Raw genomic sequence first — 19,486 nt, 5'->3', positions numbered from 1 at the left:
TATCTATCTATCGATCGATCGACCGACCATCTATCAAACGTCGATAGATAGATCGATCGAGCTATCGATTGAGTGATCGATTTATCTATCGATACATTGATCGACCTTTTTATCCATCTATCTTTCTATCAACCTATCTAATATCTATCTATCTATAAATCGATCGATCTATCGTTCCCCATGAATCGCTTAGTCAGATATTATCAATTAATTGATACGTTATTGGTTGTTTGGATGCAGCATTGGTTGACTTTTCTATGTTATCATTTGATTTAATCTGTCATTGGTTAATTGATACGTTTTCGGTAAATTTGATGATGCATTATCCGTTAGGAAAAATTATTACATTATCTGTTTGCTATTACGTTATCAGTTGATTTACTACGTTATCGGTTTGATACACTATCGGTTAGTTAAAAGTTATCGGTTATTACACGCCGCCCTGTTTTTGGCGTGCTCGTATGGAAACAAATACAAAACCTGCAAAGTACTATTTATTAACTCCTAATTCATACAATATATCGCTGCCATCAGCCCGTAAATAATATTTTTCACCTTATATTGATACAAAATATCGTTACTTTCACGCCTTAGAAATTGACAAAAATCAGAATTATCTGTCGTGTAAATGTACGAGGACTCGCGGCAACAATGCTGGCATTGAATCACATTTAGAAAAGCGCCCTCCGTGTCAATAACTAGATACAAATTTCCAGTCGTTACACAGAAAGATTCTCAGCTTGCAGCTAAACTCGAAACTGGCAGTAGTCCCACTAAAAACATTTCCACATACCACATTTCCCATGGGTCGCAAAAATCCATGAAGTGGTAGCCCACACCATAGACAGCCCCCCCTCTACTGTCTATGCCCACACGGACAACAAAGCCTGAGATGTGAAAGCCAGTCAAAAGCGTGTGATACATCTTGATCACTTGGATGAACTTCAGATGCACAGTCAACTCTGCTGGACTCTAAAAGGCCAGGCTATGACTATGGCTGCCATATGTTGATTGTTGCGAGTTTGAAACTGATTGAAAACTTACCGCATTTTCTACCTTGGTTTAATAGCTCTGCTGGTGGACAGAGTTGACCCCAAGGATGTCTTTCGCCCACTTTATGCAATGTATTCATTGCTTCGATAACGTCTTTGTGCGATGGGTGATAGTGAGGGTAAGAGCGAAAATGCGAACTCTACAGTTATTTAACCACTCGTTTTTTGGGAGTGGAAATTTGGCCGAGCGAACGGTTCTGTCTATGGCTTCTCCGCTAATTGACTGGCTGCCGTATGTCGTGAGTTCGAACCTGATTGAAAACTTCCTCTTTTTGTTATGCAAATTACAAAGGTGAGTACAAAGTTTCATGTCTGAACTAATGTACTTGGATGACAGGCACCTATAATGATGGCAAATGAAAATATATTTTCATTGACTTTTGATTATATCGTATCAATCACAATAACGTAGAAATTATATGTTACCTGCGTTCAGAAAGCCAATATTGGTCTACTGTGGCATAGCGACAGTATGCCTTCATGATGATCGAAAGTTGTGGTCGCTGTCATGACGAGTATAAAAAATGCATACCACCCCCATCCTCCCAGCCCCCAGTATAACGGTTTCTTTTGCTTTTGGAAAGGTGGGTAAGTATTCATGTCAAATGACTAGGAAATTCACTTAACGGGTAGAATCATCAGAGGGCTTTTTCGTCTGGTCAATGAAAAATATCCATAAAGAATAACCCGCAAAAATCCAAATCAAAACAAAACAAACCAGATGTGAACTGAATATGCTCACGTGTTTTACAACAGGTTCATTAATAGTAGTACGCTTCACAGAACAATCAGATATCTGTTATATCACTATATGTAGCAGGTTTTATCAACTTCTCACAGTACTCTCAGAGTTTAATCACTAATTACAAAACTTTATTTAATATGCAAATGAGCTGTTAATTAACTTGACACTGCTCAATGCTTCATGGGACAATTAGATATCCATCAGATCAACATTTGTAGCGCGTTTCATTAAATTTAATGCTGTAATTTCAGAGTAGTGTCACTAATCACTAAGTTCATTAAATATGCAAATGAGACCTAAATTAACTTGACATTGTTTAATATCTGTCTGACAAGTATTTGCAGCAGTTTTCATCACATTTGATGCAGTTATTTCGGAGTTAAATCACTAATTATAAAACTTCATGAAATATGCAAATGAGTTTATTATTAACTTGAAACTGCTCAATGCTTCTAAGTACAATTGGATATTTATCAGATCAACATCTGTAGCAGTTTCATCAAATTTATGCTGTAATTTTGGAGTAATGTCACTAATTACAAAGTTCATTAAATATGCAAATGAACACTTAATTAACTCCACACAACTAAATGCTTTACACCACAATTTGATATGTGTCGGATCAGTATCTGCAGCAGATTTCATCACATTTGGTGCAGTTATTTTGGAGTTATATGACTAATTACAAAACTTCATAAAATATGCAAATGACCTATTATTTAACATGACACTGCCAAATGCTTCTCAGTACAATTATATATTTATCAGAACAATATGTGTACCCAACTTCACTGACTTCAGTGCGTAATTTTAGAGTTATATACCTAATTACAAAGTTCATTAAATATGCAAATACACCCTTAATTAACATTACACTACTAAATGCTTTACATAAAAGTTAGATATCAGTCGGATCAGTATCTGAAGCAGATTTCATTACATTTGGTGAAGTTATATCGGAGTTATATGACTAATTACAAAACTTCATAAAATATGCAAATTAGCTATTTATAAACTTGACACTGCCTTATGCTTCTAAGTATAAAAAGATATATATCAGATTAGTATTTGTTGCAAGTATCATCAAGTTTGGTGCAGGACTTTCAGAGTTATCTCACTAATAACACAAGTTCATTAAATATGCAAATGAGAAGATAATTGACATGACACTCACAGTATCATGATAATGTTCTGAGATTGTCATCTGTGAAAAGTTTCATGAAATTTTGTTCAGTATTTTTTGATATATATCTACACTGTCATTACCATCTCCTTAGAGAAACCATTGTACGGAAAAAAACGATATTGCATAACTTCATTAACATGCAAGCCACACTAACCAAAATCTAATCAGTTCTGGCAAGTAGCATATGGTACCTGTGTACCAAATCTGACTTGAATCCGTTCAGGCGTTTTTGAGTTATCGTGTAAACAGACAGACAGACACACACACACACACTAACATACACACACACACGGACAGACAGACAGACATCGCTATGACATTAGCCCACGTGTTTACACACGTGAGCTAAAAAGAACCAACAAAAACGCATGGCCTCTAGCCATTGTAATTGGGCTTTAAATTTCAGAAAGTGGTAGCCCAAGTGGACTACCAATTCTATGAGAAAAGGTTAATTTGAACCCTGGGCTTGCAATACTGGACGTTGGGAAGCACAGTTGCTGTAGCAACGATAACGACGTCATAGTACGTCCCTCATAGAACACAGTGGGTTGTTGTCATGGTATAGGCAAAATGTTGTGTGCAAAAATTGCCATTCATGTCTAACTTTTTGACAAATTACATAGGAAAACTATACCTGCCTGGGTCTGACAAAATGTGTATCAGTAAATTGTGCGAATCAGTGAGTGACCCAGTAAACTAGGTTATTGAATATATTGTTTTCGCAATGTGTAGTCACTGTTGTACTACTCATATACATAGCAAATGACAACTATTTCTTATTGGTCTTTCTTATTATAAATTTATACTATTATGAACACCGTAAGCATGGACTGTGCATTTTCGAACGTGAATACATTTAGTTATAACCTCTGTGCCACACCAATGGCTGGGCCCTATTTGATATTTCATCATCAATATCTTAATAATGAGTCGATTTATATACAAACCGGATACAAACCAGATTGGCGGCAAGCGCACAGAGGGGCCAATTATCCTTAACGAGGATGCTGTGAAGTTTTGACGAGACATATGTTTGAGTGATAATAAAATAATTTACTAATGATGGAACACAAGAATTTCATCTGATCATGTCGCATTTACTTTTAAATATAATATTTGTACATGTCAATCGAACACCAAGAGCTGTATTGATGTTTGTGATTCGATGCATTATTTTATCCTAAATTCATATTTATCGTGCAATCGAAACTACCCGAGTTATATGTTGTATAGAAAACAATATTTCGATAATATCGGGAGCACAAGAGAGAGCTATCCCTGACGACATGTAACTTTTTAAACTTGTTTCAAGTCGATGAATTTAAAAATAAAATCACTTGTAATAGTTTCTCTGTGTCTCTCCTATTTCATACAAATCTATTAGGAATTTGGCATCCAAGGCCAGGTTTTCCTAGCTACTGAACGCGTTACCTATGAGTCTGCGTAGTAGTGAATTGGTTTCTACATGGCGTGAGAGTCTGTACTCTTCCTATATATCCCAACGACCTCAAGAACGGCAATATCCAAACGAAGACATTTGTGAACTGTAATACACTACTTGTTAATGTTCCTTGCTTAGTAACTTTTTAACGAATCTTACATAATTAAAAATATTATCTACAGCCTAGATTATGTATTATGATTACTTTATTGGTTTATCTGTTCGAAATAAATGCGCTTATTACTCAATATCTGTAGGGATATTTTATAGAGACCTTTAAAATGTTCCAAAGTGAAAAGGCGTTCCCTAAAAGTTCAGCAAAGTTTCTAGGCCTGCAAAAAAGTAATAAATGTGTTGGTCGTGAGAATCTTGTAGCTCTTTCCTTTCCTCCATGTTTCCTTTTCATCATTACATTTCTGTTTTTCGAATAAACTACAACATTCCAAAATGCCCCATTTCGTCATAAAGCACAACCGAGCTTGTACATGGCTCGTTTTCCATTATGTTTGTCCGCCTACGCGCAAACATGCTATGATTCGTTTTCTATTTACATTTAAGAACATGTGGATGAAAGTTAATGGCATTCCAAACGTGTAAAGCATTTGTGAGAAACCTTATCAATTTCACATATTTACCTTGTTTCCCGACAGAATCTGGAACGAATATGCGTTGTTTCCCAAATTGTCTCGCAAATTAAACACTTCCTCGCCAAGCCTTGAGCTCTGCAAGACAGTTTACAATTTGTGATATCAATTATTCAGGTAATTATTTGTCTATTATGTATACGTTTCACAGAGAAAGATACTCACGAGTTTTAGTTAAGATAACAAGCTGGTTAAAATTACAAGGGCGTGTGCTTTGACAGCGCGTTGTCGAAGTATCTTTTTATAGCACGCATACACTGTTATTGCTAGTTCCGTATTAAGAAATAGATCATATTTAGCCTTAAACTTGACAATAAATAGTATCTATATGTAATCACAGTACGTTTTTTAAAATAATTATATCAAAAAGCAAACCTAGAAACTCTTTGCACCTCGCTAACTATCGTTGCAATAAGTTGATATTGAATGTTTACCAGGTTTTGATGGCAAAAAATACCAAAATTCATATCTTCACAAAGATAAAATAAAGTTTGATCTTTTTCAAAACTATACAACATACAGCAAGCCTACAACTAAGTTTTAAAAACATAAAAATTATGAATGTTAACTATAAATCTGAATGTGCACAGGGATACTTTGACTGACTTTGTGAAGCAATAGTTGTTAACAACTCAGTATATAGTAATAATTAATCAAACACGCCGACATCATATCTAACCATATATGAACTTTAGTTAAGAAAAATTGAATTCTAAACTCGTATACTTCCAACTTTTTCTGTGGTTGAAAGAAAACGATAATTTCGTGGTTACTTACTTCCGGTATGCTGACAGTGAAGGTAAAGTTAGCATCGCCTTCAACTGGCTTGGAAGAGGCTGTAATTGTAAGATATATAATATATATATATATATATATATATATATATATATATTTATATCATACAATTAACACACATATATATGTGTGTGTATATTATATGTACATATATATATATATATATATATATATATATATATATATATATATATATATATATATATCATGTAAGGCATTTATATCCTTCGTAATTAAAAGTATCTTTAGCCATCTTTTTGGGCAATGTAATCAAATACAATAAAAGAGTACGTTGCGATAATATGGTATAATATGGTAGAAAGTTCTGGATCTGTGAGAGATATCCCTCAATTTATATGTTGTGGGTACTATCATTATGAGATCATGTACGATTATAATCCGATCGATACGACGGAACGAAATCTTACCAGTGAAGGCTCCCTTCATGTCATTATTATATTTTTATCAATAATAATTTATCAATAATCTAACCGTCATCGCTAGTCGTTATGGCCGTACAGTTTTGGAGGTTCGATGAACCTGTAAAAAATCGACCTCCGAGGAACAGCACATAATATAAGGGGCTGCTATTAACTTAGTTAACAGCGGCAAAATATATATCACATTACCGCAACCACACCGCAGGGAAAATACGCCTGATGATAACAGATTTCAAGTAGTAGATTTCAAGTTGTCACCTGCATAAGTAACAGTAGTTTCAGCAGTGTACTGTACTCCATCTTGATCGGTAACTGAACATTGGTAAGTACCAAGTCGATCTCCATCGAAGTGAGTTATTATCAGTTCACTGAAAGATGAGAGTACTGATTTTTGATAAAAATCAATAACTGACCATATATATTATTCAAAAGGATGGAAAGTTAGAAAACTTTTTATGCAATTTTTTTTCTCACACAGGACTTGACGGCAAATGCTAAGCTGACCACATTTTGTTGAGGCATCCATTTTCCTGAAAGCTATACTTTGTCACATATAACTTAAGACTAAGTTGTTCATCATGTCGTTCCTCTGCCCCAGATTCTATAGCCCCTAAACTAGTTGAAGTCTTTATCTCTTTTGGTTGACCTTCAGGGAATCGTTCAAGGGACGCTGATAATAAAGTTGAGGGTGATGACCACGAGTTTACTCATCTACTGGTAACTGATTACTGAGCTGCTTAAGTGCACCGAGCAGTCGCATCACATAGGAAATCAAACTAATTTCATTAGAGTAATCCATAATGCGCGTAGACCTTGCTGATGCACGCACTAGCTATATGAGAGGGGCGTGTCACATGTGGTGGATTAGCTTAAGACACCTTACATAAAACATTTTCAACACTTCTGAACAACACCATTCAAAGAGTCAAATGTGACACAATCCTAAATTACAATATTAAGTATAATAAAGGTTGTAATTAATTCTGTTCGGCAATCATTATAACAGTGGACAGTTTGGAATCCTCGGTATTTAGGATGAAGAAATTTCACGGTAAAAATGGAGGTTCACCATGTTGAAAGAGGTACCTTATTAAAGGAAGGGTACTTGCAAATTGATTTTGATAAGCTACATTTACTGAAGAAACATTTTTCCTGGTTGATGACTTGAATATATATATATATATATATATATATATATATATATATATATATATATATATATATATATATATATATATATAAAGACAGATAGGTAGATATATATGTAAAATGAAAACATTATGAATAATGTATCGAGAAAATAGTATATGAAAAATCAACTAATGATTTCTGTTATGAACTTGCCAGCTGCGTCCGTAAGTGTTGAAAATTAAAAAGGTGAATTTAACTTGAGTTTTTATTTACCAGGAATGTTGTTTGACAATAAAGGGGTCAGTTAACGTATGCATTCTACTCGAGTTCAGTACAGTGATGTTGTAGGATAGAGTCAAGCAAGTAAATTTCATTGATATACATGTAGGAAAAATATGCATGTTGAAAGCAGTGTGCGAAAATAAGAGAAAATAGCTTCAGGTCATATATATATATATATATATATATATATATATATATATATATATATATATATATATATATATATATATATACATATATACATAGTTAGGAGCAGTAACACTGCATAAAAACCCTATAATACTTACTGTATTAACATGGATTATTGCCTGTATTTTAGCTGAAGAGTGCATATACAGATGAATACAGTCAAGTATCCATTTTTGTATTCAGCAAGCCTGTATTCATGTGGATTCAAGTGAATTCACGTGTATTATACTATAATACAGGCAACTCATTAATGTGAATTTATCTGAATTATTGGGTTTTCATGCAGTGTAACAAATACGATATTCATTTCCTAGGAGAACCCAAAAGGACTCACTTATACTTGGACAACTGTGTTTGGAGACAGAAAAATGGTATACAAGGGATGCTGATATTTATCTCTCTGACAAAAATAAATCCGAGAGATAAGCAAATATGAATGTTGAATACATCCAATCAGTAATGCAGATTGACAGTGAAAGTTTATCAGATTGGTACTGTAGCATTGTATTTATTCTACTACAAGTGTTCTTGCTCACTTGACGGATAGTTTTGTTTATGTTTACTGATTCGTCAGTGCGCAGGCTAGAGTCAAAAGTACCGTTGACGTTTCTGTAGTGGAACGGCCTTTGGACAAACGCAGTCTCTTTCACTTCTTGAAGACATGATTGTATACCAGAAGTTCACGCACTTTATTAAAGATTATAATTTTTGCGAAATGGAGGTGAAAATGGATATGGCTGTTAATGCTTAACTTAACTTGCTGCCGAGCACCATTGGATTGAACACTGATTAAGCTAACGGTCACAACAAGGAATCAAAGAATGCCTCTCAAGATATGAATTTGGTTATTTCGATGATGTTGAAATGTAAAGGCCAGAGAAATGTGTTCATGAAATGGAAAGACTGGCAGCAAAATGAGAATAAATATGATTGTGCAAACCCCTCTCACAATTGTAGTACTACCAGTGGTCGGACGCCGTGATAAAGAATCCACCAGGACTGTCTGTATGGCTAGATTTGATCAATTCACATTCAAAACGTGGATTAATAGCGTCTTTGGAAGCAGAATCAACATCAAAAGCCAACAGTAGAAAGGGGAGAAATAACCTACTTTGTGAAGCTGCAAGAGGCATAGGTAAGGATGTACTGGATGGGACTAATTCGAATAATTGGAGAATTCATGTTGAAATGTGACAGCACAGAGACACCCAACGCCACAATTTTATTCCCTTTAGACATAATGGTCATCAAGTTACCTCTTGCCCTTTAGCCTCTTGTGGCTAACAACGATAGTGATGGCCTATTCCAACCCGAAAAACAACCGGCTATCTCGTAGGGGCCCATATTCTGCAGAAATGGGGTCAGAAGAACCAGTACTCGTCACATGAGTGCATCCTCATTGTGTAATTGCCACGTGAGCTTCGAATAGTAAAATTTATGATCATATTACTCTATTCAGTATTAAGGGAGAGAACTATTTCAAATAGCGAAATGACTCTCTCCAGTCAGACAGCACTACCTCGTATAAAAGACTTACCTGCTGTGCAGTTTATACGAGATTTGCTCTAATGGACCTTGTAGAGTTCTACTTGAGATGCCATTGAAAAATGTCCAGACAATTCCATATGCAGACTTGACCTCAAAGTTGTAATGACATGAAAGATTGAACGTTTGGCCGTAGGATAACTCAGCAGCTCTAGGTATTATCCATATACGTTCTGGAGGCACATAAAGGAAATGTGCATTGTATTATCAGGAAATTTTTGTTGAAAATATGTTAAATTTGACGATACTCGTTGCATTTTGACTAGTAAACATCATCACAAAACTTATGCTTGATAAGCATTTTGTTTAAAAAAGAAAAGTTTTGAATGTGACAACATTGGTTGCCATCTTAAGTTTCCAGAGAATGGCAAAACCATATTTCCACTTGCAGCATATTGGCGTAGTTTCGTTTTGTCCGTACTTGAACAAGGAAGTCTATGATTTTTTTCCATTGGATTAGAATTCACATCCCACTATACATACCCATCCGGCAGAAATGCATGTGATCACGACTAAACTACTACTTATTAAAATATAGTAAAATAACCAAACTATGTCATGGCAGTTTTGATTCTTTGTTTGTTGTCATGTTAAAGTTGCTCCTTGATCTAATTCATACGGTGAAATAAAAAGGTAAAGAGTTATCATGCTCTTAGTAGCCAAGTTTGTTTACCGATATCGCAAGCAGGTCCAGCCCATCCTTTGGAGCATTTACACGCACCATTGAACCCATGGCAAGTAGCACCGTTCTGGCATGTGCAGTCTTTGTCACATAAAAAACCATATTTACCTTCTGGGCAGCCTACCGAACACAATGTTCGAAGATGGAGAAATGAAGAAATGAAGGGCTTTTAATGATGTATATTTCAGAATCATGTTGAGAACATCAACTGATTTTATAGTATTTCTTACTTAATGTCTGGCTATTGGCAGCATCATGATCACAAAGTTCTTCCCTGTGCTTCTGATACTCGTCTAGCCCTCATCCTTTTTTATTGTCGTCAAAATGCTAGGGCGTTTCAAAGTGAAAGAAATACTTCCTGAATATAGCTCAACTCTACCACAGTCAACAGACGTCGATGGCAGTATGTCAACTTTGACTCAATTGACTCGACTGTCACCAAACTCCGTATTAAGTTGCAGTTGGCAGGAGGAACAGACTTTAATGTTTAAAACAAAGTTATGATTTCGTATGATATCTTGCAAAATCACATTTAAGCTCAGCGCTAGATTTGGTGCACGTGTGGACATCATTTGCACAGACTTCGCCTCCCTTAGCCTGAATTCCTAGGCCTAAGCTAATATAAAACAAAATGACTTTTCAAAGCTCAGATGTCTCAGTACATGAACATCTTTACACTCTAAAACCTGGTCCCCTTATAGCCACCAAACATTTGTTATCAGATTTTCAATATCCTGTCGTTGATCAGAATGGACATTGCTACAACAGAAACATGAATGTACAGTATGTTCATTGTGCGATGCACATACTTGAATCACCATGTCTCTGTGCAGTGTATGTATCAGGCTGCAGAGCCACATTAGGGGCCAATAATAGCTTTTCCTTGACGAAGAAAAAATCATAACCCTTGACCTTGTGGTAATTTATAGTATTATGTCAGACCTATGCGCTTTGTTTTGTACTTCAAGCAACAGGTTACCACTCTAAATTAAAAAAAAAATTAAACAAGCGTGGGGCTTAGCCTAAGGCTGACACTAGTCTGCATACCGCACCTTATGCAAACCCAAATAGCAGAGTACAATACAACTGATAAATAACAGGGTTCATCATTTGTGAGATTAGTTTACTGCGTGTATTCCTAGTGATCATTTTCCTTGCACAGGCGATTTGACAGAGTGATATAATGTTGAGATGCTGAAGGTGGAGGACTCTGTTATATTATTCTTACATAATTTACATGACTTTTACATAAATTAAATTGATTAAATGACCAAATTTAAAGTAATATTTCTTTTGCAAAAGTTTTTGAAAATCGTGTATCGAACCATTGCATTATTTGGACTAGCAATTGTAACGCGCATATCAAAATGGATAAAACGGCATTGTTTAGAGTCGCGACTCACTGGTTCTGATATTGCACGACAGTTTCCTGTTCTCAGTGCCCGTTCTTTGAAGATAGTTATGTAAAACTGTTCCTGGAAGTCAGCAATTAGCAAGGCAGGCTGATGGCATCGTACCTCCCAACTCAGAATGAGAATGGTAGTTTTGCATGTTTTATCCTCAAATTGAACATTGAATTGAACATTCGTCTGTCATTTAATTAAACACGCTTGCGAAACATCCATTGTATTTTATGAACTTAAACATTATTTGGGCCATACCCTTGTAATTTCCTACAAATTTCCTTAATTGGCTTAAGGTTAGCAACTCTGTGACCAGGATAAAGAATGTCGTGATTTGAGAGAACATATTTTGACATAACAATTTAAAACAGACAGTATCCAACGCTTAACGATTGGATGGAGAGAAAGAGAATGATCACTGCGAAAGTCAAAATCCCCTGATTGCCAATAGGAAAACTCACACCTGACGGGCAGACCAAAACAAATCTTCCCAGTCGCTTTAAATCGAGTCGAGACATGATAACTTTATAGATATTGGTTGTCGAACTATTGGAGCCGACTTATCATCAATAACTTTTAATTAGTATTGCATATTGAACCACTCTTTTTTGAAGGCGAGGATTTGACCGAACGGTTCTGTCCGTTGCTTCTCCACCAGGTGACTGGATGCCGTATGTTGTGGGTTCAAACCTAGAATGAAGACACTGTATTATATCATACCAGTATTGATGACGCAATGCAGTGATCTGATTTGTCGAGACGTGAAAAGAACCGTGTTATATTTGCTATACACCACGGTTGGCACATGCGCGAGCTTTCAGCAAGAGCAAAATTCTTTTTGACCTTCCATGCCAGAATTTCAATATACATTGTGATATTATAGCAATAAATCACACCCAGCGACGATATACCACTCGATTTTGACCAGTTCATTTCATACATCCACTCGCTATCGCTCGTGCATATATATCGTGAACTGGTCAAAATCTCGTTGTATCAGTCGCTGGGTGTCCTTTATTGCTTAAATATGTTGCCAACAATCAACACCTATAAAATTATTCAATCTGGCGAAAATACGGAGATGGCATTTCTAATATCTGTTCATTGGACTTGGAGTGTTCGACAGTCAAGTGTCTGCTATCATTAATTCTCAGGCATGATTTTCTCAGCTGCATATTTCTAATTTCATTTAAATGTATATTTTAATAAGCTGCTAATATTATCTGAAGTCTTAAATTTCTATCTCAATGCAGTGAAAGTTGTTGTCGATGACTTTAATAATATCAATGTACGAGTGTGCTTCGTAAATTTTCTCCACCATGTCACAAATTAGAGCAGTGTAAAGATGTGCGGTCATTGCTTTACGAACATCTGGTGACAGGGGAACTACTCTGTGACTCGCCTCCACTTTTGCCAATAGGACCACATGTCAGAGTGTATCATTACATCATTTAAATACAACCTAATACGAGCATCAAACCTATATCATGCGGTCTCACGAGTAAGTTGTACATACTCAAATGTTATGTCATGAAATCATCTAAAAGATTAATTAAATGACACTGTCACACAGAGCATGAGAACGAGTTTACAGAAGGGGATTTTCGACGTCTTTAGTAACACATATAAGCGGTAAGATTTCATAAGGTGAAATCAAACTGCATTGTCAAAATTGATGACATTCTTTCTTTTACATCGTCTTGACTATATGTGTGGTCGTTATGATACGTAAAATAATGATTTATCTAATATTGCAGACACATTTTATCACGACAGTTAATATATGAATATTTATCTTGTACACTGTTGGAAATTCAACTTTCAAATACTGGTGTGATCGAAAAATTTTGACCAATAATAAAGACAGCTCAATCACGCGTATATTTACTTGACCCTTATAAACTTTGGCAGAAGGTATACAATTTTTATTTAATGTAGATGAAGTTTTACGACAGTACCTTGCCACAATACTGAGACGTCTTTCGACCCCTGCTCGCTTTACAACGGTTTTGATAATAATATGACATAAAACTGGTCCAATAATCATTTCCATTCAAGGTAATACATTACCAGGTCCATGGGACATTTGTGATTTACAATTTTAAGTAGGACCATCCTGAACCACTGATAATTAGTGGTGGTACCAGGTGTCCGGAATGGGTAAGACAAAAATAACATTATTGGAAACATGTTTTTAGACCCATCCTTTCGTGGGTTTTCATTGTATGACATTTTTGTTCATCTTGCTCGGTTTATTTGAAATCAAATTTTGATCTGCAAACTGTTTTACGTTGTCTAATCCTTTTATGCGGAAGCATAGGTGAAAAGTCAATTAAATAAATAGGTAACGTTAATTATGAACAAAAATAATCGAACACAATCGTTAGTATAAACTTCATTCATTACAAAGCTTATCGAGATAACTCTAGTTCTTAGGGCAATGCATCACTTTTGCTGAAAAGAGTGATTACGTAGGTTTTTACATATAATATAAGTAGATTGCAAATGGAAGATATTGTATCAGCAAGTTTGTTTGAATCGTACAGTGAAGATTAGATTAAGAACATATGAAGACTTGTTGAAAGTTACAGAGTAATTATCTTAAAGCTTCTAATTCGATGAATTCTTGAGATAAAATACCTTCGATGAAAGAAATGTATCAGTAAGATCAGAAAATATATATTCCAGTTTGTAACTGACAGTGAACTGTGGTTTCGGTGGAATCAAAACGCATTCCATCAGCTATACGTCTAGTTTAACATTTCCGGTTTGGAAAGAGCTCCAGAGGAACTATTGATTGAACTGCAAACATCCATTCGTCGTTAACCCACTAATACCGGGATCCACTTTTCTTATATGCAGTGATACACTATGGCGTACCGATTTCAATCTTTACAATTATAACCAGAAACTAGTAGAATACAATAAAAGTGTGAGCCATTGTTGCATCTAGAATTAGAGGAAGACTTCGTGAGTTTAGCGATATTGTAAAGAATCGTAATGCACTATTATATTGTCACATTAGTATTATAATACACTATAATCAAGAATAATTGGCATGAAATGGCCCTACTATGAAAACAAAGGTTCACGATATTGTAAAAGTATCAAACTCACCATGACTAACCACGTTTAAGTCCACTGTATTAATGTTCAATCCTTCGACTAAATAGTCAGTAGATATACGGATATTTATAGGTGCGCTGGTAGAAATCTGCTTGATTGAAATTTCCCCAAGACAATCACCGCGTACCAACGTCCACTTGGCAAATTGCTTAGAGAAGAAATGCTGGAGGAAATCATACATGGAAAAGTGATCATTCAGTTTCATTTTATCTCAACTCAACACAAATGGTGACGAGAAGAAAGCCTGATATCTTATTTCAGCCTCTCTCTCTCCCCTCTCTCTCTCATGATCTAGAAATGTAAGTTTACTTTTTGCATATTCATTAAATAATGTGAAAACATTTTCGGTCATTACTATATTGAGCCCCTCATTGTTATGTATGATGTAAGACTGGCTATTTTACTCCAATTAACCTCTCACTTTTGTATATATCAATATATTTATTATTTGTAGGACTTTGCATACAGAAAAAGTCCCTTCTTTACGTTCAATAAGTAATGTTTTCCATAGAAAAACGTAAATATTAGAAGTACACGGCAAAATCCATTCAGCTGTTACGTACCTTGACACTGTAGAACTTGATTTTAGGTTCTGGAATTGGTGGCCCCTCTAGTTGGCTGAGTGTGTATGGTATACTGCAAATGGCTGAGAATGGGAAATATATTTCTACGAAGAAGTCGATGCCACCTTATGTAAATAAAATATGTGAACATGATTATTTGTTGAGTAAGATTACACATATTGTCTTTGATTAGGATACGGGTTTCCGATGTTTGCCATTAGATATTACATCATCGAATGGGAAACATTTTAGATTTGTCTACAGCACGACAGTGGCTCTGAAAGGCTGACACCGACATGTGCTATTAATTGAGTAGTGTATTTTAGTAAAATGAGATTTTAACTTTGATTGGAAACCGATACAGCACTTTTCATTGCCGACAATAATAATTATATTCGGCTTTTTAGGTCTTCTTTTTCGATGTCCTCATACATGATAGAAGTAATGATCCTTCAACACTACATAATTTGACATTCTATTTCGAGAGTAACGTGAATTTCACAGCTTCGAACATTGTGAAGGTGCTCCGAAATACTATAATTGTATACCACTTTCCTCCTACAGGAGTTCGGGAATTGTAATTCTAAAGTGCCGATACTTCATGTTCTTCCATTTATTATTCTTCACCCAACATGTTGTTGCTTGCTTTAGGTAATACCTGGGACTAGTATACCTAACAGGTTAGGTATATTCGTCCCAGGTAATACAAAGACAGAGCCCTCTCATTTTTCCGTTAATTTTAAAATTATATTAGTACTTTATTCAAGTAAATTCCTAATTGATATTCTTTATTGCACACCATAAAGTGGCATACGACACAAAAAGGATAATCTTATAAAGCCATGATTCCTTGATGAGTATTTATGTCAATTGAGGAAGTAAAAGATAAGTGTAATCAACTGATTACTGCATTGCTGAAGTAATGGTAAATATCCACGACGCGACTATTATTGCAGTCTTTAAAGAGGCAAATACAATAACCGTTGATCACACAATGGCGTTTAGCGCTGTGATCATTCATTTGATTGTCTTATAGTATGTATGATAGCTAGTATGCAGGTGCCGATGCTTCATGAAGTCTACAGCGAGTGTGACCATTTAGGGAGGGGATTGTTGTCTGAAAAATTGTACAAAGTTAGCTATGTTAGTAATGGTGGAAATTTAGCCGGGCGGTTTTGGCTGGGATGTCTTCGTTATGTAACTAGATGCCGTGCATTGGGAGTTCAAATCCGATCGAGAAATTACGTATTTCTTAGCGATGTAAGATTGCGTATCCAATATATCATTATTGATGATAAATGGAGATTTACTTACAGTTGCCGTTGTCAGAATTTGCTTCCACGATCAGATCTGTATATTTAGTGCTGGATATCCATTCGTTAATAAATAAATCGAACAAGGAATAACCCTTCTGCACAAGAAATAATGGTGAAAGCTATTTGATTTTTGGCTCCATTTAATCCTTCAAAGAATTAATTGGAACAGCGTATTCATTATAATATTCCTAAAATTATTGGCTAATTGTTCATTATTTTAAGACTTCTGACATGTCCCCAATTTTAATTCAAACTGTACCGCTAAATGGATAATCATTATCACAGTTATAAGTATGAGACGGGGCCCAGGCAAAGATCTTGGGTCTTCGGCACTTAAATTATTGCTTGACCGGTATTTATTTCGATGTGACAAAGGAAGATTTGGGACACTGTTTTGTACGAATGATTAAGTAAATAGGTCTTATAATACTTTTTAAACGAGTTTCATCATTAGACATAATTCCTAAGTTCTTAAGTCCTGTTGTTCACGGCAAAGCACAATAAGCAATCACTTACAGGAGATTTGGGAAGGCCTCTGTAAACTGGAGTCTCACACGTTGCGTTGTAAAACGGTGGCCAATTGCTTTCTTCTAGCAGAGACACTGTCAAAGTTGCCTCGTTAACTCCCATGCTGTCCTGTTGCACATATTGTCAAAATTAAATGACAAGTGATAATTCTTAGTTCAACCCATTTGCTATTTATAGTCCTGCATATATATATATATATATATATATATATATATATATATATATATATATATATATATATATATATATATTGAAACCAGCTCTTCGCCTTTTTTTAACAGCGTTGATTTGTCAGCATTGATAATGTGTAGCTTTTCTGTCATACACAGATGAAATCGCTTGCTTGTGTTAGAGAAACACGATGCTCAGTCAATATTTGACCATGAGACGTCAAAGACTTGGTTCTTGTCTTGTAAAGACCAAACAAACTTTGACAACTCTGCGCAGTTATGGTATTTCTTGTCACGGAACGATTGCATGTGATTAGCGAAGCGCGTCTTGAACGTATTGTCAGTGAGGCCGATGTAAGCCTTCTCCAAGCTGTCCCCGTTGATACCTTGGCCTTGTAAACGACACCTTTGACTTGACACTTGACAGCCTCCCTTCAAGGAGCATGCAAACTTGTTCCGGAAGTTACAAACATCTGGTCGATCTTTACTTTGGTCTCCGGTGATTACCCTCTTATGTTTGTCAACAAGTTAAAGAAATTGATTGTCGATATAAGTTTCCACGTTCTTGCTTAAAGGGCGCTGAACCACGTCATGTTATGTTTGCTATTATTGTTTATCCTCGCTGATTGGTTGGTCTTGCGTTGACATATTTAATCTGTTCGCTGTATCCACTGGTCTTCAGCACGGTATGTAGTGACATTATCACAGATACCCTTATCACTGGATATTGTTGAGATACGTTTGCCTATTGTGTCAGATATAGTTGGTGGGTGATAAGACTCCTTATGGACATACATTGCTTGGTCGTTTGGTTTACGATACGGATAGAACTTGCCGTCATTTAGATTAAAATGTCACATCCAAAAAGTTTATTTTCTGGTTTGTCTTAATTCTCATCTTTAGACCAATTTCACGAAATACCTTTGTGATTCCTTTTTCATCTTTTCCGTATTGCTGACCGTGATATTTGAGTACACGTAGCCTCACATCCCGGTATAGGCCGATATGATCAAGTATAATTAAACACATAGACGACGCATATCCAAACGTATCTAAAAATATCCAGTGATAATGTCACCTTTGATAAACACAAAGGTCACTACAATACGGCGTACTGTAGACAATTGGATACAGCGAACGGATTAAATATGGATACTCACCATGCTTCAAACTTAGTAATGACACGCATTTGTGAAAAATAAGTACATCATGAAGGTAACAAAAATTAATTTTTTCAAGTATCGATACATTTCGTTTATATGTAATGCGACCACTGTATGCAAATTAACAAATAAATGCAAAAATAAATAAATCCGCAAATCTGTGGCCTTACGTCGATGCATAAAACGCAGTACTTTGATTGGGATTTTTTCTTACCGTGAATGAAACATGCAGCTTGTAATGAGCTTCAATATCATAGTCAAAAAAGCCATCTGTGACCAGAAATCCATTTGGCCTCATCTTGAACCTGTCGTCCTACGAAAAGAAATTAATAAATATGACTATGCCTACTAGACGATAGATGAAATTTACTGTTTATGCGTATAGAAATTAATTTCCTTGCGGCGATGTCGAGAGCAACTTTATGTAGGGGCTGATATCTTGAGGTTTTAAATTAACATAAATTTTAAGGTTGCTAACGTACACCATATACATAATATGATTTTTTTCATCCATTGAAAGGTATATGCTTCATGCGACTGAGAGAAGACCTTCGCATTTCCATACGTAAAAAAGACATCCCTTATAAGTTTGGCTGATTCTGATTTTGTCCTTGGAATCGTGCAGTTGTTCCTGTTCCATGTTTCCTTTCACAGTTTCGGTTCAACATTTGCTATTTCCACAACTCTATTTTTACAACATTAAAATATTAATCGACGGCATCGGAATAGCCTACGCCCTTGTGAAAATATTCAAGTCATTTTTACCTTGTTTCCTGCCATAATATGGAATGAATATACGTCATTTCCCAAAATGTCCTGGAAATTAAACACTTTCTCTCCAGGCTTTAAACTCTATAAGACAGACAGAAAAAATTACGCTATGCATCATATTTTTGATTATTTGTCTATTTTGTATGCCTTACACCTTAACACAAGTTGGTAAAGGCGGTATAGGTTGAAAGATTTGTCAGTTGTGTGATATGCACTGGCTATATATTTTGTATTAACCTTAGATAGGCACCACATACGTCATAACCTGTCTGATATTTGGTGGCGACGACTACACAATAAAGCTAAGAAAACAC

General features: G+C 35.5%; 1 protein-coding gene across 1 annotated transcript in view; it reads right to left on the bottom strand.

The window, feature by feature from the left end:
- Positions 1-18,710, bottom strand: part of LOC139146991 (uncharacterized) — a 32,835-nt gene extending 14,125 nt beyond the window's left edge. The window contains exons 1-10 of the mRNA XM_070717844.1: positions 18,616-18,710; positions 17,057-17,176; positions 16,539-16,635; positions 15,225-15,349; positions 14,653-14,824; positions 10,124-10,252; positions 9,443-9,623; positions 6,562-6,671; positions 5,846-5,904; positions 5,060-5,146 (exon numbers count right to left, since the gene is read on the bottom strand). Coding sequence (XP_070573945.1) covers positions 5,060-5,146; positions 5,846-5,904; positions 6,562-6,671; positions 9,443-9,623; positions 10,124-10,252; positions 14,653-14,824; positions 15,225-15,349; positions 16,539-16,635; positions 17,057-17,176; positions 18,616-18,699 — 1,164 coding nt within the window. The 5' untranslated portion in view covers positions 18,700-18,710. The remainder of the gene's footprint in view (positions 1-5,059; positions 5,147-5,845; positions 5,905-6,561; positions 6,672-9,442; positions 9,624-10,123; positions 10,253-14,652; positions 14,825-15,224; positions 15,350-16,538; positions 16,636-17,056; positions 17,177-18,615) is intronic.
- Positions 18,711-19,486: the final 776 nt, after the last annotated feature.

This window comes from Ptychodera flava, chromosome 13 (genome assembly GCF_041260155.1).
Source record: "Ptychodera flava strain L36383 chromosome 13, AS_Pfla_20210202, whole genome shotgun sequence".
Taxonomy (NCBI): Eukaryota; Metazoa; Hemichordata; class Enteropneusta; family Ptychoderidae; genus Ptychodera; species Ptychodera flava.
This window is presented reverse-complemented; position numbering and strand designations above follow the sequence as displayed.